This window comes from Nicotiana tomentosiformis, chromosome 1, assembly GCF_000390325.3.
Source record: "Nicotiana tomentosiformis chromosome 1, ASM39032v3, whole genome shotgun sequence".
In the NCBI taxonomy this organism is placed as follows: Eukaryota; Viridiplantae; Streptophyta; class Magnoliopsida; order Solanales; family Solanaceae; genus Nicotiana; species Nicotiana tomentosiformis.
In genome coordinates this window covers 53,361,416-53,384,945 of record NC_090812.1, presented here as the reverse complement: position 1 = coordinate 53,384,945, position 23,530 = coordinate 53,361,416, and the positions used below count along the sequence as shown (strand labels likewise).

Below are 23,530 nucleotides of genomic sequence, written 5' to 3'. Positions count from 1 at the left end.
GCAAATGAACTAAATAACTTCAGCATATTTAGACTAATGTTTTGGATAAAACTCATGACAAAATTGTTGACCGTAGGATAAATAACTTCGGCATGCATTAGCATGAAGTTTTAACTTCAATGTAAAACAACTTCAGCTGCTACTGTAATTGGCTGAAGTTTTACACCATCTCGCATGCTAATGAATAACCCCTGGTACTGTAAAACAACGTCATCTCCAAACGCTAGCATGCTGCTACGTTTATCGGGGCTTGTTTTACGGTATGCATGCTAATGCGAATGAGGTCATCTCCAAAGTAGCATGCTAATGCTAATACTATCATGGGTGTAATTGTCATATTATTACGGATTTGTTGTCATCTTACTACTAAATTAATAATTTTTAAAAATAGGGTACATATTAAAAGGTGACACAAATATAGAGTACCACTACAATTCGCGAAAAAAGATACATCTACGTAATAGGTCCGGCCCACGAACCAGATGTCCAGATCAAAGAAATTAAAACGGGAAAATAAATAAATAAATTAATTAATTAAATGCAGAGCAAAATTCTAGTGATTCTTCTTCAGTGCTTCAAAGAAAACTTGAGAAATAATTTTATCCAACCAATAAAATTTGGAAGCTTCAGAAAAATGTATGGGTGAATATAATGACCAAATCCATATCCAAAATAGCTTATCTTTGGAAACAGTTTCCTTTTCTAGATTTTTCTATTTATGCAGTTGTGCTATTTCTCTCTAGGGTTTTCTTCTCTTTCTTCAATCCAAAAGGTACAACATCTCTTCCTTTTATACTCTTTCTTATTGGCTGTTATTTTTTTTTCAATTAGCCTTCTTGAATTTGTTGGGTTAATCCCGTATTTTAGATTGTTATATTTAAATCTTTTATATGCTTATCTTTCTTGCCTCTCGGGTAGGTGGATTTTTTCATTTTTTAGTTCTTTTTGGTAATTGCGTTAGGAAAGAAATGGTTAATTTTGTGAAAGATGAGATTTTTATCTGAATATTGACTTAGCGGAATGGATATAGAAGATTCATGTAGCCGACTTAATGATATTGAGGCGGAGTTGAATGATGGACTTAATGTGAAAGTTTCAATCTTTGGAAGCCTCTTAAGAGATTACATTTTCATGACCCATTTTTAACCCATTGCACAAATATAAGCTGGTAGTTAAGTTCATGCATTTGATCTATTTTGGGTATGTTTGCTGATTTAACCCTGAATTCCCTAGATTAGGGGATAACCTTGTCGTTTACTTCTCTCTCTTTTTGAAGGTTTTTTCTCATCGCATCATTTTTTGTGTTTGCTGGAGACTCAGGTTTTGGAACATTGAATAGATCTAGGGGATTACGCTGTGGTCGTTCCATGGAGACACATATTGATTTTGTGCAATGGCTTGACACTGACGTGTCTCTGAACATCCTGATGTGTTTGAATGATCCAGCTGATGTGGTCCGTGCCGGCTCTGTTTCGCGCCTTTGGCACGAATTTGGTAAGCTATTCAAGCTTTCGTTCTTCCTTAAAAGCAGCCCGTTAGCATTGTGTTTAGGATGTGAGACCGAACTGGCATTCTTACTTTTTTCATCATTATATTACATCATTTCTAGTGTTGTTAAGTTTCAAAAACCACAGATTCAGTTTTCCTGTTTCCATTATGATGCTTTTCTACTCTTGTTTTATATACTTGGTGTACTTCATCCCGTTACATTATGTGATTACTGTGCCTAAAGACTCATTACTACTTTATTTGCATCTAGAGCTATTTTAAGCAATGAGGATCTATCTTCAATTTATGCCTTGAGAAATGATTCTGAATGTGTAAAAAATAAGTGAAGCCTTGGAAAGAAGAAAGGAGAGACGGATCGTCCAAAGAGTACAAGAATCCGAATCATAATCAAATTTCTTTGATTTCAAGAAAAAGTTACGAATGACCAATGATGCAAAATGAATTGATGTCTGAGAGGAGAAACACTCTGTACGATCTCTTGAGGTTCAAAAATTAAGGTTAAGCTATGACTAAGTCAATTAGTGCTTTTGGTTTCTACCAAATATTTACGATTATGATGTTGATGTCACCCCTAAAATGTTATACAAGTGGTGTGATAATATGATATATTTCCAAACTTGGCTGTGAAGTTCCCTAATATGCCTCTTTTTCTCACTTGTGTCCCTACTCTTTTAGATTTTAGAATCTTTATCTTGATCTTTAAAAGAAATTTTCATATGTTCAGATTTCTAACAACCTGATGTCTAAGTGGGTAAGTCAGGAAAGAGTTGAGATAAATATCACATAAGACCAAATTAATCACTCTTTATGCTGATTGTTGTTCCTTCTCGTGGTTATGGTGTCAAAGGCACACCTCGAAACAGAGAATAAGCTGATTATGATACATTTTAACCCTGGCAGCGTGGAGCTAGTTGTATGTTTCTCACATATGTACAGTCTACAGTGTACCTTGTTGTCTTTTGTACTGTACATTCGAGAGACTTGTCTCTGCATTTCAGAAAAAGATTGGAACAGTAAAGATCTTCCTTCTGTAAGTAATTATACAAAAAAAAAAAAATATATTCATCTCAACTCTATGGACTTGATGGAAGTCTTAGGAAGTAATTGTTCTAGGAAATAACTTTGACTACATAATGTTGTTGCCTGTTGCCCTTGTCTTTTCCATATTTCTTGGTTGGTCCAAGTTTGACTAGTTCAAGTACATTGTGCTGGTACGAGAATTTTGGGATGGTCTAGGTGAATTTGCGTCAAGACTTAGGTTAGAAGATGAAAGTATGAAATGATGACTTGTTTGGATTTGGTTTTAGGAGAATTTGTTTTCTGTGGTTGTGTCGTGATGGGAGAAGTTTCACCAAAGCTCTAAACATTTTTGAGGCTTTCAGATGGTGAACTAAGCTTTAACCCGATTGTACATACATCTTTAGGTGCTATGAAAAATATACCAATTTTTCTTTTTGCAGAAGGAAAATAGATATTTCACAATTCAAAATTGTAAAATAAAACCTTTTGGGGACAGTGCATTTTTTCAAAAGCTGAAAGAGGGTAGGTTCAACTTTGGGCATGCCTGGGGCCAATTGTTTGTTCCCCAACACTAAAAAGAAACATTAGTTATCTTTTTAAACCCCCCCCCCCCCCCCCCCCCAAAAAAAAAAAAAAAGGCAAGTGATTTGACTTTGGACACAAGAACCACCTGGCTTTTTGCCCTTTAGGAGTACCATACTTGACCTTTGCGCTTATCCTTGAATATTGTACCTGAACTATCTTGTTAGTGTAGCTTGCCAAGTTGCATTCAGTAAAGCAGTTAATTAATTGTTGGTTTCTTGAACTCTTTTGTAAGTTACTAATGGAAAAATCATACTCTTTTCTTGTGCAAGTGGTATGCAATGCAATTTGTTTATTTTGAAGCTGGAAGCTTATTTTCTGTACTTTGCGCTGCCGCAATCAGACTTTACTGCCTTTTGGGCTTGACAATGTGCATCACTTCTAAGGATTTTCCAATCTTTTTCATAAGGAAAAAATTGCTATATTAAGCCTTTCTTCGAGAAATCATGCCAGTTTCTGTCATTGAAGGTTTATTACCATTTGGAAGAAGAAAACAGGTTGATGATTTACTTGTTTATTTGCAGTGGTTACCAATGGACTCTCCAAGCAACTGTGTGTTGGAAGGTTTCCGCAGCTTTCTAGGATTGCCCGTATAACAGAATTAGATGCGAGTGCAGCAGCACCAAAAGATGTTGGGTCTAGCAATTCCAACTGGGAGACTCTAAAAAGAGACCATGAAGTTTACGCTTCTCTACTTCAAGCTATTGAAACATCAAAGTCATGTCGAAGTGATTGCATAGGTTATGCAGTCAGTGCTTCAAGCACGGATAATTATCCAGATGAAAGTATTGTCAATACTTTAATTCCAAGGGACAGATATCTGAATAGACCTTCATACTGGTCAAGTAAAGGACACAGTGACCCCAACACCTCTGAGACGCTAATTTACAAGTTGAAAGCTGATATGTGTGTGATCAACGAAGTTGATATACAACCTTTTGAAGGTGTTTGTTAATCTTTCTTTGGGGCATTAGATGCCCCCTCAAATTTATAATCTGAGTTTCACAGACTTCCGAAGCTTTATTTGGTTCTCTTGTCTAATATGTAATTTTCCAATTCAGCTTATTTCCAGCCCGGCAAGCCCATATACTCTGCAAAATCTGTTCGATTTCGGTTAGGGTATCCCAAATCTGCGAGAGATGAGAGTGATCTCCTGCAATTGCCCCAGCAACAGCCTGCTGATGACAAGTTTATATGGACATATACTTCTGAAGAATTCCCTATGACACAGGTCTTGTTTTATAACTTCCTTTAGTTTTCTCCTTAAGAAGATACTCTTATTTACTCAGTTGTCTATGTTTTTGGTAGAGTAGTTTCTTGATGGTGGGAGCAGTCATAATATTTGTTCTGTTTAAGTCTTGTTATATGTAAAAACTAGCCAGAATTTTTCTCCAAGTCTTTGAAAGGAGTGTCATAGACTAATTTGCATGAGAAGGAGAATTAACAGATCAAACTTCAATGGCCAGGAAAATTGCTTTCAGCGGTTCAATCTACCCGAGCCTGTGCTTTGCATTGGTGGATATCTGCAGATTCAGCTTTTGGGCAGAGTTCAGAGACAAGAAATGGACGACTTGTTTTACATATGGTTCGTGTTCATCTTTTCTCTCTTTGATTGAAAGGTCTGCTTCATATTTGCTGCTCTATTTATCAGCGAGTTGTTGTAGTGGACTTGCATGTGCACTACTAATAATGCTCTTGATGCCTAGACTTACTAATGCATCAGGGGAAGAAGATGAAACTGATATTTTGCTATTCAATTACACATTTATAATAAAATAATGTTGAAACTGATATTTTGCTATTCAATTACACATTTATAATAAAATAATGTTGTGAGAAAGGAAAAGTTTAATTTTATTCATACTATAGAACCAAGATCGTGCTAGGTTTAATTTTATTCATACTGTAGAACTGAGATCGTGCTTCTTTACAAAGTACATGACTCACTAAAGTATTGTTAATAGCTTTTAAGGAATTGATAAACTCTGTAAATGCATCTTATTATTCACAGATCAGTTCTACACCCAAAAAAAAAATGTGAACAAGAAGAGTGTAAAGGGTGCATTGATATTCTTTCATCTTCTAAGCACCGGTTCCTCTCCTCCCTAGCCCACATGATGCACAAAGGAATTGTGTGTCAATTTTGTTGATGAATTGGTATTATAAATGGCATCAAGTAGATGCATAATAGCAGAAGTTCAAAAGTGAGAGTTTGTTAGCTTTATTACAGCAATGACCTATGCTAAGGATAAAGAGCTACCAAACTCCAAAAGATTGACATGAGAATCTACAGAGGAAAAATTATACCAGCTACATAAATTTAAAAGACAACTAGCCTTAAGGGCGTGGTTTGGAGTTGGTATTTCCATCAAAACATCTTTTGTTCCTCTCCTTCCAAACACATCAAAAAATACAAGGAACCATTTTCCAGACTTGTCTGATGGATTTATCAACTTTCCAAGAGAACCAACTGTGTAGGTATCCTTGATACTGTTAGGCATGACCCATCTTAAACCAAAAACTGTGATGAACAAATATCAGTAGCTACTGTGCAATGTAGAAGGAGGTGTCTGTTAGTCTCTATATTCTGTTGCGCACGTATAACATCGGTTAACAGTGGGGGGGTGGCCTCATGTTATGTTATCCAGCTGAAGCTTATCACCTTCTTAGTTCTCCAAATATGTTCCAAGGTCAAGTATCCAGCATTTGATTCTGCGCACATAATGATTAATATCCTGCCTTCACTGTGTACTGTCCATCTGTCTTTCCTTCCCATCTGATTCTGTCAGCAGCCTGCTCATTGATTGTGTGACTCCCCAATCTAGTAAGCATGCTAGTCAACTCTTCCAATTCCCAGTCTTGGAAGTTTCATCTGAAGATAGATGCCCAAGTGTTGTTGCCTCTGTTCTGGGAATGGTAGAAACGGGGCCTTCTTGAGATTGAAAAGAGAGCTGGGAACTATTTCTGTACTGTAGTGTTAGCCTGGCTTTGCAGCTTTTCATAGTTTTTGGGGAGGCCTTGAAATATTTTTCAGTAAATTATATTATAATTTCTTAATCACGACCCTTTTGGAAGTCAATATGGGAATTGAAGGCTCCCAGGAACTTGGTGTTCTTCAGAGAGTGCAAAGTTGAAAGACTTGATAATTCTATAGCAATCATGAATGTTCTCTTATTTCATTTGTTTCTGTGGTATAACAGGAAATACTGTTTCTGATAGATGGTTTATTGTTGGTATGCCAAGTACATGTACCATATTTACTTTTTCTGCTTGGTATATCAATGCAATTATTTGACTTTTCAAATAGTTATTAATAAACTGACAGGGAAAAAGCATAGTGTAGATGCTCTATAAGAAGGCTGCTGGTTAGTTATCATTAATGTGATCTTGACAATATTTCATTCCTATGTGCAGTCTTTGTCATGTGAAAGTTGTAGGGCGACCACTCAGCCCTGCATTCGACATAGAGGTCCTAGAACCGTCTCGAGAATTTGTGTTGAAGTACAATCGAGATGTTTTCGATTGCATGTTGCAGAGCATGAGTAATGGAGGTCATCAAGAATCAAATATGCCTCCAACACCATCAGAAGGATTTGTGCTTGATGCAGGCCTTCTGGAGTATTTATTACAGGGTTACCAGCCGGGTGTCGAACCCATGGAATGGGACGACGACGACGACGACGATGATGATGATGATGATGAAATGGATGAAGTGGGAATTTTGTAATTTAGCATCGCAATTTTCTTTTTAGTTCTTACATTTCTTTCCAAATAATTTATGTCCACTCTCTTTGATTGTCCTTTATTACGCAGTTTTGCAGTTCTTTGTGTACTCAAAGCTTTAGAGGTGCATAAGCCCTTGTAGATGAGACTGTATTACTGATGATCCGTTGTAGATGCTTGTATTGGGCTTATGCATTTTTTCTATCACAAACATATATCAAAGAAGAGTTGCACTATTGTGCATGAATGACATTTTCGTTAGCGGGCTTGAACTTTTTGTTAAAAGATATCACTGTATTTCGTTTGTTTCCTGTTTTCATTGGATTGAGTGTCCAGAATCGAATGCGGTACTCAATTTCTTAAATCATCTGATTGTTTACTGCTAATCATATTGATTTTAAATCATGATGAACCATTAATAATAATAAATTGGAAAACTCAAATATTCTCAGCGCTTCATGTTCGAGTTAAAACTATCTTGAACTTGTAAGAATATGAATTAATCTATATTCTAACTCATATAAATAATGTAGTATATAAATTCGCTAGATAACTTGTGCAGTGGTGGAAGGATTTAACTTGATAGATTTGAATTTAAGGGTGGCAAGTGGGCAATGGCCCGGGCCTAATTAGGCCGGTCCAAACGGTCCTGGGCCGATCCCAATTTAAACGATCCCGTTCCTGGTGGTCTTTTTGTAGGAATCGGCCCGGGACTGGGCCCGCGAACTAATAGTCCCGGGCTAAACGGTCCCGGGTCGTGGTCTAAGTGGGCCCAACGTATAATTTTTTAAAATTTTTATTTATTTATAGAAATTAGAGAAAAAAAGATGTTAATAAAAATATCTAAGGCAATTCCTTATAAATTTTATTTTAGAATTATGACCTAAATTTTTTAATTCAAATTTAAAGACAAAAATATTGTAAAGAGATATTCAAAGAAATGTGTTATAATTTTATTATAGCATTAAAAAAAATATGGCAATATCTTTCTTAGTCTTCCCCTCCCTATGGAATGAGCACAACAAGGTGCTAATACCACCATTGAGAAGAAAAAGAAACTAATCAAGATGTGCCAAAATATAAGTTACATAATACATACTAATTTTTGTTCATACAAGTTACATGGTATCTCTTACAAACTTCATAAATCCATCAAGGTCCGGAGGAATTTCCGTTGGTGGTGGCGGAAAAGAAGCTTGGTCATCACCGCTTCCGGGCGAAGCAGCATCCTCCGCAAGTTCAGCTAGCATTTCTTCGTAAGCTTCGTCTACCTCTGGTTGTGATTCAGCAAGTCCAAAATTTCTTCTTACCAAACGGATCCAATCTCTGAAAAGTACTGATTTCTCCAAGCTCTCGCTCATAGACGCTCTATAATCACCGAGTTGAAGTCTTGCTTGATTGAAAGCGCTCTCCGATGCCACTGTTGAAGCTTGAATAGTTAAAATGTCTCGAACCATCCTTGAAAGAACCGGAAAATATTTTTCTTTGTCCTTCCACCATTCCAAAAGATTAAAAGAGCCGTCGGGATTCACTTCCTCAATTCCCTGTGACAAATAAACTTCAAGCTCATTTAGTTGTGAAAAATCACTACTACTAGAATCTTGAGAATCCATAAACCCTGCCCAAGCACTAAGTGCTCTTACTCCCGCAGTTCTTTTAGGTGATTGAGAATCAGAACAAGAAAGAGTTGGAATATTTGGTCTAGCATGATCTAATGCAACTTGATAAGCATTATAAATAGTTTGAGCATTTATTCTAATTGAGGCTAGTGCTTCCGGAAGTTTAGACAACTCCTCATCTTCAAGTGCTAAACCTTTATAAATAGTTTCATACCAAAATTGAGGACTTCCTAATTTCATACAAGGATTTAACAAAGCACCAACACCATAAATAGGGGGAATAGGGAAAAAATATTTTTAAAACTTTTTTCTCATAGAATCAATAGCAAGTTTGTAAATTTCCCCACCCTCTGAAAAATGAGCAAACAAATTTGCAAGTTCTGCAATATAAACTAAACAGTTAGAAATAGTAGGATAATATTGCCTAGAAAATTCATTTGTAGCAATATGAAATTTTTCTAAAAAATCTACAAGCATTTTAATATTAGCCCAATCCGCATTTGTAAGGTGCTCATCATCATCACTTACATGAGCATTAAACGTTGAGTTTATGGGGTTTCTATATTCATATGCAACAACTAAACTTTCATACATGTAATTCCATCTAGTTGGACAAGGTTTAGGAACCTTTCTTTCTCTTAGGCCAAATTCATCACATCTTTTAAAATATTCTCTAAGTCTACTTCTACTGTTTGAATTAAAAAAGTCAGTTAAGAGCCATTTTAACCTTTTCAATTTCAATATTTAAAATTCTCATACCATCATCGATAATTAAATGGTAAATATGATAAATACATCTAACATGAAAAATGTTACTAAATGCAGGACTTAGTGTAGTGGTAAGCAAGGCTATAGCATTTGTGTTACTAGTAGCATTATCCATTAAAACTGACATTATTTTATCGCTAATACAAAAATATCTACAAATATCTGTAATTGTGCTAGCAATAAACTGCCATGTGTGACGTTATTCTATAAGCAATAATGTGCTTTTGCATTATCCAATCCTTATCAATCCAATGACTGGTAACAGTAAGGTAATCATAGTCGTTACCACTTCTACCAATATCAGTTATAATAGCAACACGATAATATATATGAGTAAATAAATAGCACGAATATTATTCATATTCATGTTTATATTTATAAATATCGCTCTTTACGGTTGTGCGAGGAAAACCTTTATAAGTAGGATTAAAAAAATTTCTAATATAATACACAAAGTTAGGGTCAGAAGGAAACTATAGGGTAAACACATAACAGTAATCATTTTTGTCAATTCTTCCCGATTTTTTTTGGATCATAATATAAAATACCACCGGTAACAGTGTTAATTTTCGATTGAAATTGATTTGACCCGGTATTAGGGTCAGCCTGACTAGGAATATGTACACTTGTCCCCTCGGCCAAAGCTTTGGAATGAAGATATTTGACTTTATCTTGAGAGTGTATCAATATGTGTCTAGCCAAAGTCCCCCCCCCCCCCCCTCCCCCGCGATCCAAAATATTTAAAAGCTAACTCCTTGCCACAAGTTTTACACCTAGCCTTATTTTGTGAAATTAGTTGAGTAAAAAATGGCCAAACAAGAGATGTTTCCGTCCGTTTGGTACGTTGTCTAGACAAAGTAGGGGCATTAACAAGAGTATCACACGGGGCATCATGGATTATCACTAGTTGGATTAACTTCAGGAGCAAGACTAGTGTGTGTATCGTCATCCGGTTGAGTTTCATTAATTCATGGTTTAATTGTTCACCAGCTCCAACGCTATGGCAAAATTGACTCTAAGTAAATTATAATAAACTGTTATCGCTATTAAGAATAACGGGTGTAAGATGGATATGGGGTTTGGGTCAGGGAACCGGGGGCAGTGGAAGAGGAACAGATTGGCCACTAGATTCGCCAATCTTGGATTTTCCCTTATTTTTACCAAAAAGTTTTTTTAAGGAAGCAATTTTAATTAATCAAATAATAGAACATAAATAAAACAAACAAAACTATAATATTAAAAATTATGAGTTGGAACGAGTTTATCGAATTGACGAACAACTTGTTAAAAATTGATTATCGTTGAAGACTTGAAGACTTCAATTCACCAACTTCACAATTAGAGAATATTTTAAAAGATGGGATGAATTTGACCTAAGAGAAAGAAAGGTTCCTAAACCTTGTCCAACTAGATGGAATTACATGTATGAAAGTTTAGTTATTGCATATGAATATAGAAACCCGATAAACTCAACGTTTAATACTCATGTAAGTGATGATGATGAACACCATACAAATACGGATTGGGCTAATATTAAAATTCTTGTAGATTTTTTAGAAAAATTTCATATTGCTAAAAATAAATTTTCTGGGCAATATTATCCTACTATTTCTAACTGTTTAGTTTATATTGCAGAACTTGCAAATTTGTTTGCTCATTTTTCAGAGGGTGGAGAAATTTATAAACTTTCTATTAATTCTATGAGAAAAAAGTTTTAAAAATATTTTTTTCCCTATTTCCCCTATTTATGGTGTTGCTGCTTTGTTAAATCTTTATATGAAATTAGGAGGTCCTCAATTTTGGTATAAAACTGTTTATAAAGGTTTAACACTTGGAGATGAGGAGTTGTCTAAACTTTCGGAAGCAATAGTCTCAATTAGAATAAATGCTCAAACTATTTATAATGCTTATCAAATTGCATTAGATCATGCTAGACCAAATGTTCCAACTCCTTCTTCTTCTAATTCTCAATCATCTAAAAGAACTGCGGGAGTAAGAGCACTTAGTGCTTGGGCAGGGTTTAGAGATTCTCAAGGTTCTAGTAGTAGTGATTTTTCACAACTAAATGAGCTTGAAGTTTATTTATCACAGGGAATTGAGGAAGTGAATCCCGACGGCTCCTTTAATTTTTTGGAATGGTGGAAGGACAAAGAAAAATACTTTCCGGTTCTTTCAAGGATGGCCCGAGACATTTTAACTATTCAAGCTTCAACAGTGGCATCAGAGAGCGCTTTTAGTCAAGCAAGACTTCAACTCAGTGATTATAAAGCGTCTATGAGGGAGAGCTTGGAAAAATCAGTACTTTTCAGAGATTGGATTCATTCGTAAAGAAGAAATTTTGGACTTGCTGAATCACAACTAGAGGTAGACGAAGCTTACGAAGAAATGCTAGCTGAACTTGCGGAGGATACTGCTTCGTCCGGAAGCGGTGATGGCCAAGCTTCTTTTCCACCACCACCAATGAAAATTTCTCCGGACCTTGATGGATTTATGAAGTTTGTAAGAGATACCATGTAACTTGTATGAACAAAAATTAATATATATTATGTAACTTGTATTTTGGCACCTCTTGATTAGTTTCTTTTTCTAGCACCTTGTTGTGCTCATTCCATAGGGGGAGGAAGACTAAAAATGATATTGCCTTATCTTTTTAATGCTATAATAAAATTATAACGCATTGCTTTGAATATCTCTTTACAATATTTTTATCTTTAAATTTGAATTAAAAAATTTAGGTCACAATTCTATAATAAAATTTACAAGGAATTGCCTAAGATATTTGTATTAACATCTTTTTTTCTCTAATTCCTATAAAAGTTTTTTAAAAAAAGTATCAGTTGGGCCCACTTAGACCGCGGCCCGGGACCGTTTAGCCCGGGACTATTAGTTCGTGGGCCTGGTCCCAGGCCGGTTCCTACAAAAAGATCACGAGTACCGGGACCGTTTGACCCGTTTAAATTGAGACCGATCCGGGACCGAGACCATTTGGACCCGGCCCACTTAGGCTCGGGACCGGCCAACTTGACACCCTTAATTGACGTAGTCGCATTTGACATGTCCAAAACGCACATAGTACAACAACAACAAATTCAAACTAGTGTCCAAGTCAACCTTTTGCAAATACTTATACTACTACTATACTTGTCCAAACGACAAAGCTACATGTGTCCAAGTCACATTCTTTCTTTTTTGAGTAGTAGACCTACGCAATTCCGGGAGTAGTAGTCGGTAGTTGGGAATCAAGAGCGCCTGACGAGGAGAAACCCCTTCGGCCCTTCTCTAGAATCAGTCAAGATACTCACTTGTTGAATAAAACCTTACCATAATCAAAAGGAAGAGAGCGGCCCCCAACCCCAAAAGGTTCCTTTGGAAAAGCTCTTTCTCCCTCCTAATTATGGTAGTAGTTGTGGATGATTACGCTGTGGAGTGAACTCTTCTATCGTGTTGCATTTTCTCTGGCGGACTCCCCGTTCCATCGTACTTGAGCGATTTGAGAAGAACATTAGTCTCATATTCTACCCTTCCTAGTTCCTACATTGCCCGTAGATGAAGTGCTTCGTTTCTGCGTCCAGTATGCTCCCTGTTCCGCTCACCCCCTTCGACTCCTCTCACACTTCGGGACGGATTGAACAGCAGAAGGTGTTGGGTTAAGTCCCGCAACGAGCGCAACGCGCTACACGCAAGAATGAATTGTTATGCGGCAGGTAAACTCTTTCCTTTCTGTGGGCACTGGGCAGCCTACGTTTCTTCTCTTTCTCCATCTGGGTTTTGCCTGTTAAAGTCGGAAACAAGATACTCTATGTAAAGCTATTTCATTCTTATATTTCTGTAATTCCCCTGCTTCATTCTTTGCCAGCTTATAGTTTCTTGTACAACTGTTTTTTTTTTGTTTTTTTTTTTAAATGTTACTACCTCTGCCTCAGTTTATGAGCATGATCGCAATATAGAGTATGTATATTCGACTTGCATAATTGTGGTTAGTGTTTGGTGTGTGTGATCAATCACCGGGAAAGTAGAAAGAAAAAGAACTACTTGTAAGTAGTTGGATACGGTGTGAGGCCTTTTGGAAAATCGTGTGTGCTTGGCTCAAAGCACATAATAACATACCGTCTAAGAGTATATTTGGGCCGTTTTAGCCCAAAAAACTGGTATCAAAGCCAATAATTTGGCAGGACGAGTATGGAGATGGTGGAGTGTAGCGTGGGGCCCGGCTTAGTGCCTTGCCTGTCTACAAGCTGATTTATGACCTTTACCTGTAGTTTTAAGCCTCGTCCTTGGGCTTCAGTGACCATACACAACCTCTTTTTTGGGCTTCGGTGACCATAAATACTCGGATGATGTCGGTGGCACACAGTTAATATCTAAATTAGCCAATAAATGGTGATGTGTCTTGTATAACTTTGTTTAAGATGGAGATCGTTGAGTGTGTAGACACAAAGTCCCACATGAAAAGTGGAAAAAAAAGATTCTACTCGTAAAGAGTTAGAATACTCTTAATGGTGCCGGGTCTTTTAGGAAAAATCGTACGGGCCAAGCCCTGAGCCGACAATATTATATCGTGTTAAGAGTAGTGGCTACAACTTCACATATCCAAGGAATGAGTTATTATAATGCTAAATGGTTTAACATTTTGATTTAAAAGAAACAAGAAATGAAACTAATGGTTCTTCCGGGGCAGGTTCTAAAAGTTTTCTGGTAACTTACGGAGAAGTCTGCTAATATGTGTCTTGTTTATTGCCTATTTGAGCAAATTTCTGGGCTCTAGCCACAAATGTGCTGCTGGTTTGGTATGTCGTAATAACCAATAAGTGGCTCATAGAGGTTGAATTTTACTGAGTTCTAGGGTGTGACCATCCAAATTTGTCCGAGCACTAGACAATTGCTTATGTACATTTAGTGAAACACTAGCATATCCAAACATTAATGTCTTAAAAAGGAGAAATTTTTTCTATTTTAAATTCAGAAGAACTCTTATTTAAGTTCATTGAACTAAAGGGAGCTTAAGCGTATTCAATTTTATTGCTTATTATTGTACCAATATATTGTTCTTTTATTTCTTGCTATCAAAGAGGCCAGAACTTTGAGCATGCTTGTTTTTAGACAGGCCTAATTGATATGATCGATCTACGAGTTATAGGTCCGGCCCAGGAACCGTCTTGAATTTGATCTTATCTGTCAATCCACTACGTTTCAATCCCAAATTTGTTAAAATCAGTTATAGGAATCTTCTAAATCCATTCTGCTCTATTTGAGTTTATTTTATTTCCATACTAGTTGTCTTTTAAGTCAATTAGGGGTTTTCCCAAATCAGGTTTTTTTATATAACACTTGTCCGAACGGTTAACACTGGTGTACGAAGCTCTAGCCAGACTACAAAGATTTTCGGCAGATCGCTGGACCTAAGGTTAACAAGAATAGCTAAAATTTAGTTCTAATTAGGTGTCATTTCTTATATGGTTCCTTTGTTTCTAGTTTATTCTATTCTTAGCTAAATCTTTATTGATTTACAGAGAATTTAAGTCTTTTGGAACAATTTTTCTATGTGATTTTAGGTTTATTTCATCTTCTTTTAGCACATTCAATCATTACAGTGTTGCACTTACTCATTTACTGCATTTGGATGTCTACGTAGAACATGGTAAAAACAATCTCAGACAATTATTTATTTTTTATGTGTGCTACTGCACCCTTTGTTCGATGTGATCAATTCTAAACTTGTCTAACACTATATGATTGCATTCTATCTGAATATCTCTAAATTTTCGATACTCATCTTGTTTATATGCTGGGTCTTAGATATCCCAACACTCGCTCTCATACAACATTGTTAGTCTCGCAACCCTTCGATATGTACATTTCATTTGTTAGGTATCTTCTGTTTAGAGGCGTGTACAAGATTTGAGGTCTATGGGTTCAATCTTAAGATTCTTAACGTTGAACCTACAAAATTTCTTTTCCCAGTTATGGGTTCATATCTACTATTTGCTGCAATTATAATAATTTTTACACATAAATTTATGCTCCGCGTCAAAAGTGCTGGGTTCAAATGAACCCGGTACCTTCATGCTGCATCTGCCCCTGTTTCTGTTAACCATTTCGCACAATACACTTATAATATCCATTTCAATCATCATATTTGATTTTATGTGTTATGTCTCCATCAATCATGTCTTTCTCTTAGAGGACTAAGACTAAATACTTAAATTGTTACATTCAGACACAACACCATAATCATGTCTAATTTCACTCCGTTCTTCTTGAGGAGTCTAAAATTATAACACATTTGTCCTAACTTATTTCTATCAATCCTAAAACTTTTACCCTCGTTAATGCTACCCTATAGTTTAACTTTTGATTGAGTCTCTTGTTAGTTTTTTCAGGTAACACAAAATCTATCTACAAATAGCATGCACCATAAAACCCCATCCTCTGTACTCTTGGTTAACTATATGTTGTTATCCCACAGTTGCAGTGACCCCTCCTGTGATTCCTTTTTTTTATTTTTTTTGGTGTATCATCATTTGCTGTTATTCCTCATTTTTTGCTTTTCATTTCTTTGGTTGGATGGTATTCCAGTTTTTCTTCTTGGTGCTTGTGAATTGAAAAATTGGTTAAAGTTATGAAGGATGAGATTTTTATGCGAGTATTGACTTGATGAGAAAGTTTCATTTTTTGAAAGCAGCTTAAGAGAAACCATTCTCATGAGCCTTTCCGTTACCTCGAGCGCAAACATAAACTGGCATTTAAATTCATTTTTGTATATTTTACTTCACTCTGAGACTTTTTCAAAATAATCCTTCTTTTTTTTTATGCGAGTATTGACTTGATGAGAAAGTTTCATTTTTTGAAAGCAGCTTAAGAGAAACCATTCTCATGAGCCTTTCCGTTACCTCGAGCGCAAACATAAACTGGCATTTAAATTCATTTTTGTATATTTTACTTCACTCTGAGACTTTTTCAAAATAATCCTTCTTTTGCTTTTGCATGAATTAGGTGTTTTGTGATGATTCAGGCTTTGGAACTTTGAGTAAATTTGCTTTTGTATGGAGACACTTGTCGATTTTGTGCAATGGCTTGAAATTGACGTATCTCTGAACATTCTGATGCTTTGAATGATCCAGCTGATGTGGTCCGTGCTGGCTCTGTTTCACACCTTTGGCTCCAATTTGGTGAGTCGTTCAAGCTTTCAATTTTTTCTTTGAAGTAGTTATAGCATTGTTTAGTGCACTTGCTTAGGCAGTGAGTGTGAGACTGAAAAACTGTTCTCTTTTCATCATAATACTACACTCCTAATGATGTTATGTATCACAAATGATAGGTCATAGGCTGCATTTTCCTGTTTCCATTGTGACACTCTTCTACTCTCCGTCCTATGCTTGCTATACTTAATGTGGCTAAAAGCTCATAGCTGCTCTTTCTTTATATTCTTCAAATTGTTATAGATATCTAAGTAAATGGCCTTTCTGCATTAACAATATTTTCTACAGTACTACATAGCAACGGTCTCTGCTATTTTGTCTTTTCCATGTTTCTTGGTTAATCCAAGTTTGAGAAATTCAAGTACGATCTGCTGGTATTAGAATTCTGCAATGATTTAGGTGATCCGCCTAAGACTTTCGTTAAAATTTGAGAGTACCAGTTGATGAACTTTCATCCTCTCAATTTGCTAGTTTTCTGAGATCTGGTGTGGCAGTGAATTGATTCCACCATGCTATAGATGTCTTGACGTTAGTTATGAGAATCACTGTTCCAATGGGAAAAACGATAGGGTGTCAAATATTTTCCTTTGTAAATTCGTGACAATATGGTATTGTACTGTTTCCTTCTTTCACGCACTTCCAATTTGTGTGAGATGCATTAATGCAAATGTTTGGCATGAGTTTGGGGACCCCTTTAGGGGCAAATCACAAGGCAGAGATGATGTGGGCAACGGGAGTTAGAGAAGTGCGGGAAGAGATTAGCAAACTGGAAGAAACAATATTTATACTTAGGTGGAAGATTGGTCCTCATAAACAGAGTGTTGGATGCCCTTCCCACATATACCAAGTCCCTCTTTCCAATGCCAAGAAAGTGGGAAGAAGAATAGATAAGTGAAGGAGGGATTTCCTTTGGCATGAAAACAGATAAAATAGGATTAGCCTGGTGAAATGGAATTTGGTCACCACGTTCATAAGGCAAGGGGGTAGGAGTAAGAAATCTTAAGACGCAGATTAGGACTCAGAATAATAGCCTTATTTTTAAATGGCTATGGAGATTTAATAGAGAAGAAAATGCCATTTGGAGAAAGACCATTAAAGAGAAGTTTGGTATGGAGGATCACTGTATCACTAAAAACCCGAATCATTCTTATAGTATAAGCAATGGGAAGTACATCAGAAGGATGTGGGATCAATCTTCTGAGCAATTAGGTTCAAGTTAAGGAATGGAAGGGAAATTCTCGTTTGGCAAGATGACAAATTGGAGTGAAATATAACAAAATGGCTGCTTTTTAGTAAAGGAATGCTGCAAGACTTTTGACTGGAGAGAATGGTCAGAGTAGGTGGCCTTCGATTCAAATTTGGATGAATAGAGCTCCTCTCGAAATAGAATGATTTACATGGTCAGTAGCAAGGAATGCATGCTTGAAAAAAAAACAAAATCTGCAGAGAGGTATGCATACATGCAGCAGATGTATTTTATGCAGGGAGAGCTCTGAAGACATGAAACTTAGGAGCTATTGAAGTGCTGAATGGAGGAGGCAAGAAAACAGACAATATGGTTGGTGATATGGAAGGAGAGATATCAGAGATATATTATGATGGACGACATAGAGCATACACAGATTGAAGCATAGATGTAATATACTCTTTTAGCTTTTTGGTGTAAGGTTACATCCTTAACTCCTTAACCGGGCATTGGGCAATAACGGAGTTTAAGCTTATCCTTGAATGTAACCTGATCTATCTAGTTGACTGTAGCTTGCTCAGTTTCATCTTGAATAATAAATTAATTTGTAGTGTTTTTTGAACTATTTTTGATAAATTACTACTCCCTCCGACCCTTTTTACGTGAAGTGTTTGACTAGGCACGAAGTTTAAGAAATTAAGAAGACTTTTGACATATAAGCCAAATATATGCAAAGTACCATAATTATACTTTTAAGCGGGTGGTGGTAAGAGTTACACTTGTCATTTATTTTCTCTCTTCTTTTAAAAGAATGAACTTTTATATAAAGTGGGTCCCAAGTCTCAACAGGTCATTAAGAATAAAATGGGGGTTGTAAGATTAAATAGTTTCTAAAAAGACACATTCTTTGTGGGACAGGCTAAAAAGAGAAGTAATTTGAGACACTACATATCATATTTTCCTTTGGTAGCAGGTGGAAACTTAATGACTGTACTTTGGACTGTCGGCGGTCCAAGCTTCATCAGCATCTTCTGGCTTTATGATGTGGCATCAATTTCCTTGGATTTCACAATCTTTGATCCAGAAAGTTGATGCTATAGTAAGCTTGGATGCCATTGTTTTCTACTTGAACAAATATATTGATGGTTTACTTATTTACTTGCAGTGGTTGCGACTTTCCAAGCAACTGTGTCTGAGAAAGTTTCCGCAGCTTTCTAGAATTTCACGTATAAGAGAACCAGATTTGGGAATTGCAGAAGGAAAAGATGTAAAATTTAGCAATTCCACTTGGGAGACTCTAAAAATAGACCATAATGTTTATGCTTCTTTACTTCAAGCTATTGAAACATCAAACTCATGCCCAAGTGATTGCATAGATTATGAAGTCAGCGCTTCAAGTACGGACGATTATCCAGTAAGTGTTTGGAATACTCTGGTTCCAACAGATAGAAACCAAGATCAACCTTCATACTGGTCAAGCACAGGGGACAGTGATCCCAATGCCCCGGAGACGCTAATTTACAAATTGAAAGCTGATCTTTGCGTCATCACTGAAATTAATATACAACCTTTGGAAGGTGATTGTTCAGTTTCTTTCAGTCTCTCTTATCATTACCTCGGGACATTAGATACCCGCTCGACTATTCACGATCAGACTTACAAAGCTTTTTTTGCTGCTCTTTTGCTAATATGCAAATGTTTCCAAATCAGTGTATTCCCATCCAGGCAGGGCCATATGCTGCCCAAAATCTGTTCGATTTCGATTAGGACACCCCAAATCCTCAAGAGATAAGAGGCGTCTCCTGCACTGGCACCCTGATCAACCTGCTGATGACAAGTTTATATGGACTTATACCTCGGAAGAATTCCTTATGAGACAGGTGCGGTTATTAACTTTACTTTTTCCCAAACGCAGACGATCTTATTTACTAGAAATTGTCTTTCTTTTTGTTGGTGGAGTAATCTCCACTGGTGGAGGCACGAATAAGCTTGTTCTCAAGGCGCAAAGTCTTGTCCTAAGTAGGTGGAATAGTTCTCCGCTGATGGGGAGCACTAGTAGGCATTACTCTGGCCAAGGTTTCTGAATCTTGTCATAAGTAAAAGGTATACTAGGTTAAACATCATCTCCTGGCCTTTTAAAGAAGTGACATAGAGTAATTTGCATAGGAAAATTAACAGATCAAACTTTGATGGCCAGGAAACCCGGTTGCAGCCGTTCAAGCTACCAGAACCGGTGCTTTGTATTGGTGGATATCTTCAAATTGAACTGTTGGGCAGAGCTCTGAGATGTGATATTGACGACTTGTTTATCGACGGCTTGTTTTACATATGGTTAGTGTTCATCACTTCTCTGTCTTAATTGAAAGTTCTGTGCTGTATTTATTGGTCAATCCATCAGCAAGATGTTGTAGCTGGACATACTACTAATAAGTCTTGAGATACCTCAAGCAATTAATATCCTATCAAAGAAGTTGAAACCCATATATTTGCTCTTCAATACATACATTTCTAACTCAAAAAATGACGCCTAAGTTTGTAAGTTACGGCAATGTTGAAAGAATTCTACTCGAACTAGAGAACAATGTAACGTCATTATATATACAGTTGCCAATTATACTAACAAAATATTGATCTATACTCAGAAATGTTCCTTTTCCACTCCGTTTTTAATCTAAGTCCATGTTTACCACTCACTAATTTCTTTTAGACAAAACATTCATCCTTTTCGGTTTTATTGTCATTCTTCTGAATGGCATTGTGGAGGAATGTGGATGAATTTTGTTTTCCATAGTGACGTCAATATTCACTACCTTCTCAGTGTATTTACAACCAAAATTACGGAACTAAGAAAACTTCCTAATTAGGAAAAGCACATATTATTCGTCAAGTGATCTTGAATACAGTTGAATCATATGTGCAGCATTCGTCATGTGAAAGTTAGAGGGCGGCCATTCACTCCTGCCTTAGACGCACATATCATTCGACCGTCTGGAGACTTTGTGCTCGAGTACAACAGAGATAATGTTTTCTAAAAAATAATCTCTGTCTTCAGGACTCAAGTGTACCTCCAACAACATTAGAAGAAGTACATGCTGCTCTATTGAAGTATTTATTAGAGGATTGATTACCTGCCGGTTTTGAACAATGACGATTATTAAATCGATTAAACTGAAATTTTGAAACTTTACGTTATGATTTTCTTTCGTTTAAGTTTTCTACATTACTTTGCAAGTAAAAACCGTCCATTCTCTTTGATGGTATGTTACTACAGTCTCCCACCAGTTCTTTTTAGTTTTTGAGCTGCATAAACCACTTGTATATGAGAGTATCCGGCTTCTGTATGTGTGCCAAGGCCCGGTGTCGCAAGTGTATGAGCAACTAGTAGAATATACAAAACTCTAACTATTGTCTGAAATAAAGTAGACAGAAATTAAATACAAAAGATAGACTCCAAGTGCTGCAGAACGGCTCAGAGAGCAGCTCACCACTAGGCCTTGGGGTAACGGGGATGCGCGCCAGTATGACTGCTAGATGCACCTGTCTCATACCCTGCACGGTTAGTGCAGAAGTGTAGCGTGAGTTGACGAGCGCAAAACACACACTTAAATCTGTGCTCGCTAGTCAAAGATAGTATAGTATAATATTGTGTCCACAAAGATTGGATTTAAATAGTATTATCATAGATTGTAGCTAGATTGCTATCCAATATAATCAACAATTTAGATTTATGTGGTTAATACTAAAATTAATTAAGAATCTAGAGCTACTTAACTAATGACAATCAAAACAAGGCCTAAGCAAAGGAAGATATCAACGAGAGAAAATTGAGTTTTGATAGGATAGGTGCAAGATAATTGTCTGGGATTTAACTCTAGATAATTCACTTCTAATTTTCAAGCGAGTCTCTCGAATTCACTTAATTATCAGTATAATTGTTTAGTAAAAACTCATCTCCCCATTAAGTCTCAACCTTTCAATATGAACCAATTTAAGCTCTGTGAAGATATGCAAGAATGCATATTGGATTGGTCTTTAGGAGAACCTCTCTCGATTATTCTCCTAACTAGGTTTAATCAACTAGCCTCTTTCGATTACTTAGAAAAATCTATAAACTCAACCAACAATATAATGCAAAGATATCACAAGTTATGCCTTTTTCGATTACAAGAACAAGTGAATATAGATGCAACAATTAATCTTCCAAAAACGATTCAAATACATAACAATAGAGTTATAATCCACAAACAATCATCAATACACCAAATCCATCAAAACCCAAAAGGATCTACTCCATAACCATGGAGAAGTTCTTCATAAATGTAACTAAAGTATAGAAAAATATAAATTCAATTCAAACCCGGATCTTGAATGAGGAAGGAATGATGAAATTCCTGTGCTTGTGTTCTTCCAACTCCTCTTTAGCCTCCTTGGCCTCCTTAGGTCGAAAATATATCCAAAAAAATCCTTTTAAAATGGTGTTTTGGTGTATTTAAGCCATCGCCAAAACAAACCCTGAACGAAACTGCCCTTTTTAGCGGAAATGGGAAGTCACTCTAACATTTTTGGGCTACCGTGCCGCATGCCACGCCGCACCATGCGGCGCGCTTGTGGCAATTTTCAGAACACTTCACAAAACAATTTATGGGCACCTTTGCACTAATGAGACGCACTATGCGATGCACTGTGCGACGCGCTAGTGCAAATTTCTCAGAGTATAGATTTTGCTTCGATTTTGACATCCAGAATTGGTCCTCAACCCCCGAACACGATCCCGGCTTAATCCCTTGGGCTTTTACTCAGACTTCAAAGCTCCAAATCACTCGAATTAACTCCATAACATCTACATCACTCGAAATCACTCCTACAAGGCATAAAACACACAATAAGTGCAAAACACTAGCGATTAAAGCTCAAACTCAATTAAAGTGCAGTAAATTAGAGTGAAATAAGAGACTAAAACATGTAATTATAGCCTACCATCAGCACCCGACAGTTAAACCATTGCTTGTCCTCGAGCAATCAAACTACACTTCACATAGACACGATATTTTTAAACAACTCTCATAACTCATAACTCCAAGAATAATTAAAATTGATTAAGCACAACACCGTAACATCCTAGCCTCAAAATTTGACTCAAAAGCACCACACATTATTTATAACCCGCTCACTTACTCTAATACAGAGGTCAACGATATTACCTTTCCTTAATGAATCAAGTGCCCTCACAACAATAGAGAGTAGTTCCACACACCATTAAATTTAACAACAATCAGGAACTCAATATAGAAAGAATTCAGTCACTCTCAGAAATAACATTCATATGCCACAAAAGATGAAGCATAGGCTTGCCCATAGTGTAATACTCAACTAATCGAGCTCATTCAGTCAAGGATCAAGTAGGACTTTAATTGGTTGTAATGTAGGCTGCGGTACGAGTATGATACATTTAGATATAAGAGTGACTACACCTCCCTAAGCACTTTAATACATACATTTCAGTGTATTTACAACCAAAATTACGGAACTAAGAAAACTTCCTAATTAGGAAAAGCACATATTATTCGTCAAGTGATCTTGAATACAGTTGAATCATATGTGCAGCATTCGTCATGTGAAAGTTAGAGGGCGGCCATTCACTCCTGCCTTAGACGCACATATCATTCGACCGTCTGGAGACTTTGTGCTCGAGTACAACAGAGATAATGTTTTCTAAAAAATAATCTATGTCTTCAGGACTCAAGTGTACCTCCAACAACATTAGAAGAAGTACATGCTGCTCTATTGAAGTATTTATTAGAGGATTGATTACCTGCCGGTTTTGAACAATGACGATTATTAAATCGATTAAACTGAAATTTTGAAACTTTACGTTATGATTTTCTTTCGTTTAAGTTTTCTACATTACTTTGCAAGTAAAAACC

General features: G+C 36.5%; 1 protein-coding gene, 1 long non-coding RNA gene and 1 pseudogene across 3 annotated transcripts; all 3 read left to right on the top strand.

The window, feature by feature from the left end:
- The first annotated feature begins 493 nt into the window (after positions 1 to 493).
- On the top strand, positions 494 to 7,106 carry LOC104103175 (F-box protein At4g00755-like). Of its 2 annotated transcripts, none has more exons than XM_009611061.4 (6): positions 494 to 772; positions 1,321 to 1,494; positions 3,636 to 4,055; positions 4,173 to 4,342; positions 4,578 to 4,696; positions 6,526 to 7,106. In XM_009611061.4, the coding sequence occupies exons 1-6, from the start codon at positions 652 to 654 to the stop codon at positions 6,836 to 6,838; spliced, it is 1,317 nt and encodes a 438-aa protein (XP_009609356.1). In that variant the 5' UTR covers positions 494 to 651; the 3' UTR covers positions 6,839 to 7,106. The 2 variants fall into 2 exon arrangements, with proteins under 2 accessions (XP_009609356.1, XP_009609355.1); XM_009611060.4 differs by having other exon boundaries at positions 531 to 772; positions 1,315 to 1,494.
- Positions 4,703 to 5,237, top strand: LOC108946322 (uncharacterized). The gene is made up of 2 exons (XR_001970644.2): positions 4,703 to 4,957; positions 4,998 to 5,237. It is a non-coding gene; the product is annotated as an uncharacterized lncRNA (long non-coding RNA).
- Positions 7,107 to 12,399: 5,293 nt separating the features above from the next.
- Positions 12,400 to 20,942, top strand: LOC104120538 (F-box protein At4g00755-like; annotated as a pseudogene).
- The last annotated feature ends 2,588 nt before the right edge of the window (positions 20,943 to 23,530 follow it).